Below are 10,000 nucleotides of genomic sequence, written 5' to 3' on the forward strand. Positions count from 1 at the left end.
AAGCGGGATTTTTCGCGTAAGTAGAGATGAAAAACCGAAAGAGAGAGAAAAAAAATGTAACTTCTGGCTTCAATTCATTCAGCAAAGGTGGAGGGGGGGCGGGGAGGGGGGAGGGGGGGGGGGTGCGAGGAAAGGGCAGCAAAACCAGGGAGCTTTTGGACACCGGACGCACCGCTCGGACCGGCGGTCAACTGGACTTAACAGCGTGGAGAGAAAGTGCGACACCTCCGTGCGTAAAAGCCGCCCGGAGATCCCAAAAGCCCGAAAGAGAGAAAAAAGTTTTGTGTGTCGGTATAACCCCCCCCCCCCCACCCCACCACCCCGTTAGTGCTCCTCTGTTACACGGCGAGACTGTGCATTCGCAGGCTGTTAAATGCACTGGCTTTGGCTCCGGTGCCCCAACGGTGGCTCCGGTCAGTGGAAACGCGCAGGGCTCCCGGTAGCAGAGCGCGTCCTCTCCGCGGAGCTTCGTGGAGAAATCTACCCCCCCCCCCCCCACCCCACCTCCACTCACACACACACACCGGAATATATCGCTGTCTGATAGCTCTGCGGGCAGGTTTTTCATCTGCTCTCTCTCGTTCTATTTTTGGATTATTTTCAGAGGAGAAAAAAAAACAAACAAACTTGGAGGTGGATTTTTGGATCGAGGGGGGGAAAAAAAAAAAAGAAAATCTCATGTCCGACTGTTTACAACTGCCTCCCTCTCTCAGCAGCTCGGCGGCAGAGACAACACAAATCGATTTATTTCTACACACCTTTAAAAAAAAAACCAAAAAAAAAAAACCCAACAACACCCTAATGCCTGTTATGTAAAGAGGCTGTTTGTTGATGTTGCGTTTAGATGAGAAGCTCGCTTCGTTAACAACAACAACAAAAAAAAAAGAAGAAGAAGAAGCAGACAGCAGAGCCGCTGCAGCCCCAGAGTTAGAGACCACAAACACAGCAACAGGACATCAGCACACCCAGTCCTGGCGTTTTTGCTATTTTCCTCACAAAGCCAAATTTGGACCAACCACACCAAAAAAAAAACAACCAAAAACCCCAAAAGAAAACCCTAAAGATTCTAACGCTCCGTGTGCAGCTAAGGTAAGACTTAAATATCAGCTCAGCGGCGTGTCGCAGCTGCGGCGTGTGAGGACGAGATTCCAACAATGTTGAGTTGACTCGGCAGAATCCGTCTTTACGCACGGCGGCCATCTATCGCCGAAGCTTGGTTTATTTTCCGGTGTATTAGGGCGGCACAATTCTGGTGTGTGTGTGTGTGTGTCTGTGTGGCGACAGAGCAGATACGTGTGTTTGGAAACTGCGGGGCGGTCGGCAAAAGACAGAAAAGAAAGGAAAAAGTGGCGCTTATCGCCGCACCATGTGCCGCACTTGCACGCCACCTCGCAGCCTTCAAGCGGCTCCCGGAGTGGCCCGCAGAAACGTAAAACAAGCGGATATTTGGGCATCTTTACGCACCGGCGCTTGATCGTGTTTCGGTATGTTGACTGACTGTCGCCTATGTTTGGTTTGGGCAGAGAGAGAGGGATACTGTGTGTGTGTGTGAGTGTGTGTGTGTGTGTGTGTGTGTGTGGCTGGGTGACAGCGCAGTCACCATGGCCATGTGCCGTCGCTAGGAGGCAGAGCGCGATCAGAAAATCCAGCGCTGAACTTGAACCTGATCAGTTTCACCGCCACCCCTATCTACACGGGCTACTATTTGGCGATCTCTTTAGAATAAAGGGAGAGTATACAAGACATGGGGAGGGAAGGAGGGAGGGAGGGAGGGAGGGAGGACCCCCACCATCTCCAAATCTACAACTCCTCTTCATCACCTCAAACCCACCTTCCCTCCTTCTATTTTTTTTTTTTGTGCATCACATTTTTACATACAGTCATGCAATCAGCATATGCAGCTACACCGTAATATGCCTGCAGACCTCGCCTTTTACCCCCCCCCCCCCTCCCAAACCTTACACCACACACACACATTTCATTTTGCATGCATTCATATTTGTCACTGATGGAGCACAGAATCCGGCCTGCTGCTCTCAAGCAAACACCCATCCCTGATTATTTCTTGTTTTGATAGATTTGATTCTTATTCTGATTTTTTTTTTTTTATATTTTAGCAACTGTATTTTTCATTCCCCGTATTTCTGACAATTCTATTTATTATTTTTGTTATTGGATTATTTAGCACGCACTGCGTTTCCAGTGTTTGCTCTGCAACGGCACGGTCGGGCTGAATTCAAGCAGCGAACTGCAACAAGACTTAGGCAGTGTGCTTTCCAGCGTTACAACTCAACATTTACACCCTCCAGATTAAATCACATCATCACTAATTCCCATATTTTGCCAAGGCGGAGATATATTTGAAATCGTATTTACTTGGGGCCAGAGAGCCATTGGCTGCTTGCAAAGGTTTTGTAGATTTATCAGACAGGTGGAACTTTGAGTAAAAGGAGTTGGCTGGCTGAGAGAACATTTAAACCTTTCGTTTTCCTCTCCTTTGGGAAATGTGGTTGCATTGTCACGCATGTTTTGATATATTCACAGAGACACATGATCCTCCTCTCGGCTCCCCGTGCTGCTGATTTCACCCCGTTGCACTGCTGCCTCAAAAATAGACACAAATGAGGGATTTAGGCACGTTTCCGTTCCATTGAGATTGAACTCATGGACACCTGCTCTGTATTTATTTTGATTTATTTTTTTGTTTTTAAAAGAAAATCTTATTTAGGTCTCTTCCCCTCCCTCCTCATGCTCCATTAAATCCAGCAAAAAATGTGTTTTTCAAACCCCGGATATCCACTCTTGAGTTCAACCTAAGAGGTGAGGGGCTTATGCAGCTTTCATTTGATTTTTTATTTTTTTTTTGTTGTTGTTGTTTTATCCGGTGAATTTAATACCCCCCCCCTCCCACCCCCCCCCACCCCACCCCCGGGAGCTGTTGTGTAACTTGCATGGCGTTGTGTTGACCTGAAGTTAAATCAAAGAGGAGAAGGGTGGGGAGGAGGAATAGGAGGAGAAGGGGGTGTTGGTGGGGTGGAGGTGAGGGGTGTGTGTGTGTGTGTGTGTGTGTGTGTGTGGGGGGGGGGGGGTAGTGGTGGTGGTGGTAGGGTTGGTGCGAGCCGGGAATCTATCATGTTATCTCCATGTCCCAGTTTGCGCACAGATGTCGAGCCAGGATTGCGACGTTCAAATGATATTTCTTTTGAGGGGATGTGGTCCACATTCAGACCCTCTGTCTCTCTCTCTCTCTCTCTCTCTCTCACACACACACACACACACACACACACTCTCTCTCTCTCTCTCTCTCGCACACGCATGCACCGGGACCCTATCCCTTTTATCGGACAAAAATCTGTACCAATCACCCAGACAGTGAAAATTAAAATCTATTTTTTGATTCTCAGTGGTTTTAAGTTCATTAAAATGTGAAATTGGCGGCTGAGTAAAGAAGGTCAACATGCATCAGGCGGCTAGCGCAGAGTCAGACTCTTCACCTTGGACTGGAAGATTCCCTTTAAAAGAGGGACAGTGAATTATGTTCTCCCGTTTCGCTCCTCTAATTCAGCGCGGCCGCTCTGTTCACACTCCTCTCCCTCCACCGCAGGACGGCCTGAGCTCCACAAAAGGCTCCTTAAAAAAGTAGTCGGGAGTTAATCCGGCCTCGGAGGGGTGAGGAATCTGGCTGAACGGCTCATTTTGGTTGGGGGGGTGGGGGGGGGTGGCGATTTCCCGCTGTACAAGAGGCCGGTATCTAAGAACTATAAGTCAGGCACATGTAATCGAGGCCAAGGGAAGAGTTTTTCTGCTCCCTGACACACACACACACACACACACACACACACACACTCTGTGCCGCCTGCCTTGCCTTCCCTTTCCCCCGGCACATGTGTCGGACATGTTTGTGACAGTTTTCCCCTGCTGCTGATTACAGGATCAAAACTGGTACAAACGAGGCCAGGCAAGTCAAACTCATCCACATATTTAGTTTTTTTTGTGTGTGTGTGTGTGTGTGGAAGGGGGGGGGGGCGAACGCTGTGTTTAAGCGTCATTTTCGAAGCTTCCCCTGTCATTGGCTAGGAAATTGTTATCTTGGAGGAATCTGATTTGAGCTTTTGCAGCCTTTCAGGATATTCTTTCCCACCATTTGCTCTCATGATGTGACCCCACGTCGGCTTGCATTGTAATCATTTTTCCTGCATTACATGCATTTGTATCATTACAAGGCACATTTTCCCTTATTGTGTGTACCACATGTCAGGCCTTTGTTTGGCTTGGACTCTTTAACTGCGGTCCTCTATGTGACAGAATGAGAAAGGTCCTGTGTGCGCCCTCCTCTTGTCATCTACACAAATACAAATAGTCGTAGGTTTAAATTACAAGAGAGAAAAAGAAAAATACAAACATGTGGTTGTTGCCTTTTTCGCTGAGTGTAAGCGTCGCCTTCTAATTTTCTCTTTTTTGCTCACTCTCCCTCTTTCCTCCCACCTCCCCCTCTTCTTCTCCATCTTTCTCTGTGCCTGTTCCCCCCCTCTGCCTCGCCAGCAGCCGAGCCCCTCTCCACGGCCATCGCCTCGTCGGAGGAGCTGTCGGAGCGCTGCTCAGAGCACTCGGAGGAGAGCGGCAGCCTCAACGGGCACCACCCGGGCTCGACCGTGGGCCGGCTGGCCCGGCTGGGTCACGACGCCCACCCCTCTTTGGAGCAGGACCTGCTGACCTGCGGCCAGTGCCAGGCCACCTTTCCCCTGGCGGACATCCTGCTCTTCATTGAGCACAAGAGAAAGCGATGCCACGGGCCGCCGTGCCTGGCCATGGGCCGGGGGCTGGACAAGCCCCCCTCGCCCTCCCCGGGCCTGGCCCTCACCCCTTCGCCCGCACTGGGCTCTCTGCGCAGCCGGAGGCCCGTGGAAGTGGGCGTCCAGGCCACGCTGGCAGACGACGACGATGACCGGTTCTCGTCGCCCCGGAGGATTTTCCCCAAACAGGAGCCCCTCCCAGGTAACCAGACCTGCTTCCACACCAACAAACACACACCGCCTTTGTCTGGATTTGACCACAGTCGGCAGTGGTACTCAAATTAAGAGAGAAGCAGCAGCTTCACTGAGGCAGGGGCTGTCAGACCGTCTATGCAGAGGAAGTGGTTCTGCCTGTGTTTTGGCTTTTGTGTGAATAAGGAGGTAAAATCTGACAGAATATTAAAAATAGACGATAATTAAATGAACTCCTCCGGCTTGGAAGCAGCTTTCAGTGTCCAGATTCTACTCTTCTAATTGGCACATTGTCATTTTGGGTGTGTGTTGACCTGGATGGGCGTACATTCTTGTGTGTGTTTCTGCAACGTCAGGTCTTTATATATCGTGGTGCGACAGGCCCGCGGAGTTTAGAGTCTGGTCGTGTTTGGGAGTGGGTGGAGTGGGTGGGGTGGGGTGGGGTGGGGCTGTCGTCGGACAAACAACCACAGAGGGACGTCACAGGTGGGGAGGAAGCCCGGGAGAATACGCCTCCGTTCTGTTTTACAGCTGACACAAAGCGCACACGCTAGTTTGATTTAGGATGGCTTTCGCTCTCTGCCCCTGTGTGTGTGTGTGTGTGTGTGTGTGTGTGTGTGTGTGTGAATAGTCTTCTGTCTTAACTGACCAGTGTAAAGGGCAGCGAGAGTGAGAGAGTGTGTAAGACAATGTAATGGATCTAGTCTGACCAGTTGTCCTTCCACTGATCTATTGAATTCAATACAGAAACTGTGTGTGTTAGTGAATGTGTGTGTGTTCGGGTGTTTTCCCAGTTTGGCCATGGTGACCAAATCCCACAGGCCAGTGGCAAATGGGACATGGGTGACCTTGACTTTGTGGTACCACTGGTCAGTGTATTAGTGCACTTGTGAGTCCTCGGTGTAAGTGTGTGTGTGTGTGTGTGTGTGTGCAGATGGAGGATCAGTGGCTGAACTGGATGCTGGGAAAACTGTGTGTTTGTGTGCGACTTTCAGTCTGGGGAGTAACTGCAGCCTCTTTCTGGGATTGGGTGCACAGAATGTGTGTTCTTGCGTAACGTGTGTGTTTGTGTGTGTGTGTGTGTGTGTGCCTCTCTCATGTGGCCCTAGCAGATGTGTCCTGCTCTCGGTGTGGTTTCCCCCCTTTCCACTGCCACATCTTTCCCGACGAAATGCCGCCCAGCTCTCCATCTTTTCTAATTCTTTTCCCTCCGTGAGTTTACCTCCATACCAAACTTCATAGGTAAAACGCACGATTTTCCTTCCAGTTTTATCTCTCCTGTTCCCTTCCCGTCCGTCTCCTTTTTCCAGAGCGAGAATCAAATGAGAGGCGAGCGGAGAGGAGGACAAGCCAGTTTTGGTTTTGCTCTTAGAGGAGAAGTCGTTTATTTAAAGCGTCTTAACACCACTAATTATTTGTTGCAGCGCCATTTTTTTTTCTTCCTCGTGCATTTTAATTAGCAGTAGTTTTTAGTGGCGGGCTGCCTGTACTAAATTAGCCGTTACAGAGAGAGAGAGAGAGAGAGAGAGACAGGGAGGGAGAGAAAAAAGGGGGTGAAGATGAAATAGAGCAGCGGAAACACACGAGCGAAATACACCCTTTATTGCTTTGCTCGTTGAATGCAGCTCAGGAATCCCAAATATTGCGGTTTGTTTTCCATTTTGGAGCCGGTGAGTGTTTGAGGGAATAAGCACAATAAGCCGTTTAAGGCACTGCATGCCGTAATTAATCTCAGCGCTCTCCGTTTTTACAGTGGAGACGAGGAAAACAGTTGTCAAAGATGCATTTGACCTTTGACCTTTGGTCTTTGCCAGCCGGAGACAAATCTATCTACTGTACGTCAGCTGGAAGGAGTTAGTGCAACATTTTTTTTTTTTTTTTTTTGCCAAAGCTGCTTGTGTCTCTGCAGTGGCCATACATTTCAACACCCACTCCCCCACACACACACACACACACACACACTCTCAGACACTCAACCAGCTAAACTGGGTTATTAGAGTGATTTACATCATAATACAGGCGTCTGGTTGCTTCAATAGCGTTGTGTGTGGGAACGTCTTGGTTGGAACAGCTGTACACTCAGACAGGAGAAGAAAACAGGACAGCAGCGTTATATATCTTGTCTGACGTTGACGTCGAGCTGAGCAGCAGGCAGACCGAGCATTATTAAATGTTTGCTTGTTTGGAATTTTAAACCGAGACGAACGACTCATTAAAAAAAAAGAAAAAAAATTAAAATAAACAAATCTCTGTCTGCACGAGGAATTCAGCATTTTTATCCTCTTTAATCGATGCCTCTTTGGACCATCTCCCTCTCAGCCACTGGACACACACCAGCACCAGCGCCACCTCTGCAGCCCAGAATTTTACGCACCACCAATCCATCCCGATAGCCCCCGTAATTAAAGCCAGTATATTTTTCCCTCCAACCCCGAGCTTTCATCCTAATTGACCCCAAACTGTCACGGTGAAGTAAATATGTGAAAGGCATCAAAAAAAAAAAAAAAATAAATGAATAAAAAAAAACCCAACTAAAATCTGCTGGAATTTCAGCCCGCGTTTACAGCCGTCCAAAAGCATTGCTAATGACAAAAAAAGGAGTCGGGGGCTGGAATGCGTGTGTGTTTCTTATTTGTAAATGCTGGCTTGGTGTTCCACTGTGTCTCGTAGGTTTTCCTTACAGTATATGAGGCCTCTGCTCTGCCAGGAAGGCATCACAATTACCAGGATGACAAGAAATGAGCTACATATTCAAAAGAGGCACCACATCATACCTAACACTTAGTATGAGCCAGTTTCACCTCAACATTTCAAATTCAACACTATTTCTATTGAGTTTGGCTTATAGCGTTCACACAGCTCATTCTGGGGGGGGATTTTCAATCAGTGAAAATATGATCCATCATTTTCAATGTATCTTTTTACTGCTCTAATGAGAGCAATATTTTATTGTGACTTCTTTGAGAAACCCAGGGAATATTTTGCCCCCCCCCCCCCCCCCCCCCCCCCCTTTATCTCTGCAATATGTGTGCGTGTTTTTCTGCACGCATCTGCTTCCATAACGTGACTGGCTGTTGTACAATATATATATATATATCTGTGTCCGTGGTCAGAGTGACACAGAGAGCTCCTCTGGCTTGCTGCGAGGCTCAGAGGAACACAAAGCGTCGGACTTGTGCTGGAACGCTGCTATTTACATATCAAACAGCTCCGACCGAGGAGAGCCGAGACATTACCTGTGTGTGTGTGTGTGTGTGTGTGTGTGTGTGTGTGTGTGTGTGTGTGAGAGAGAGAGAGCGAGAGCACTGTACAGGCAAAATGCCGATCAGTGATCAGTTAAAAAAAAAGGCAGCATACCCGCCCACCCACACCACACACAGACTCACTCACACACACACACACACACACACACTCACACACACACACACACACACACACATGGTTAGTGCTCTCTGTCTCTCTCTCTCTCTCTCTTGCCCATTTATTCTATTAATCCCTGACTGAGATGAAAATTCTGATTATAATCCCTGAGGCGCCCCTCATTCAGAAAACAGCATCACTAATGTCTCAAAAGAGAGGGGTTTGCATGTGTCTGTGTGTGTGTGTGTGTGTGTGTGTGTGTGTGTGTGTGTGTGTGTACATTGATGTGTTTTTTTTGTTCTTTTAACCGAAAGTGATTGTGATTGAAAGACAAACAAACAAAAAAAAAAAAAACCCAAATTATTTTGGCTTGAAAATTGAAATTTTGAATGAATTCTTTGTGGATTATTTCTTCAGCAAGTACAATTCCTGCTGTCCTGTCGTGACGATTGATTCCCCACAATTAGCGTCGAGAATTTAATCCTCTCCTCCGCGGAAAAATCAGCCACAATGTGTGTGTTAATGAGCTGAAACTGATACGCGGGCCGGCACAAAGAATTATTATCATTATTTGCTGACCACTGATTTTGTGGAGCAGTATTTTGGCCGATGAACTGCGTTAGCCTAGCAATATTAGCTCATTAGCAGAGATATTATCAATACTTGTACATGATGATAACACACACCCCCCCTCCCCCCCCTCAAAAAAAAAAAAATCTTGAGACTAATTAATCAGACACACTGATATTTTTTTTTTGTCTGCCCCAAAATGATCCGGTTTTTCAAGCCTTCATTATGATCAGCCTCTCTGAAGACTCATCCTGGCTTGGAGCCTCCTAACACGAGTATTGTTAGTCCATGATCTAGTGATTAGCAATTAGCTTATCATCACTGGCTAATGCTGCCCACCTCAATACACATTAGTGAATTTTTAACACCCATTCATTGTCTGGCTCGGTGTCAGATCCCTCTCTCTCTCTCTCTCTCTCTGTCCCATGCCTATTTTCTTTCCCCCCCCCCCCCCCCTTCACTCTCCCTTTTGGCTCATGCGTCTGTCCACCTCGCTGTAACATTAGCAGTCAATGCAAATCTGGGACAGCCAATTGATACTGAATCAATTACGGTATGTTTAGTGTGTGTGTGTGTGTGTGTGTGTGTGTGTCAATGCTGTAGCACATGCCCGGCGAAAGCCTACAAAGAGATTTCACACGCTGGCTGCCATTACTAATCTATTGTCGCTCTTTCTCTTCCCTTCTCCTCTCCACGCAAGATTTTATTTAGTGGACTCTCAAGTGCAGCGTTTGAACCCGGCGCGGCCGAGAAATTCCGGCTGTGTCGGCATTTTGCACCAGCTCACTGAATGTAAACATGCACGTCGTGTGTGCAAGGAAAGCGTCAGTGGCAGGATGACACGCGTACGGCGGGACACTGGAGTGACTGGAAAAGCTAATAATCTGCCACAAAGGCCAACAAGGCTGCATTGTGTCCTTTTTTAAATTTTTTTTTTATTTATTTATTTTTTTTTAATACACTCAAACTCCTCCGTCAGCTGGGGACTGACTAAACAGTTGATTACTGTCTTGTCGTAAACGCGTGGGTGTGTGTTTCTGCAGAGTGTGCCTGCGACCCAGACGGAGCCGAGGAAGCTTGGAATT

At 47.9% G+C, this 10,000-nt stretch overlaps 1 protein-coding gene across 1 annotated transcript in view; it reads left to right on the forward strand.

Annotated features, from left to right (window-relative positions):
• bcl11aa (BCL11 transcription factor A a) overlaps nucleotides 1-10,000 on the forward strand; it is a 53,056-nt gene that overhangs the window by 7,071 nt on the left and 35,985 nt on the right. Inside the window, exon 2 of the mRNA XM_070916550.1 lies at nucleotides 4,543-4,995. Coding sequence (XP_070772651.1) covers nucleotides 4,543-4,995 — 453 coding nt within the window. The remainder of the gene's footprint in view (nucleotides 1-4,542; nucleotides 4,996-10,000) is intronic.

Source organism: Enoplosus armatus, chromosome 12 (genome assembly GCF_043641665.1).
Source record: "Enoplosus armatus isolate fEnoArm2 chromosome 12, fEnoArm2.hap1, whole genome shotgun sequence".
Lineage (NCBI taxonomy): Eukaryota > Metazoa > Chordata > Actinopteri > Centrarchiformes > Enoplosidae > Enoplosus > Enoplosus armatus.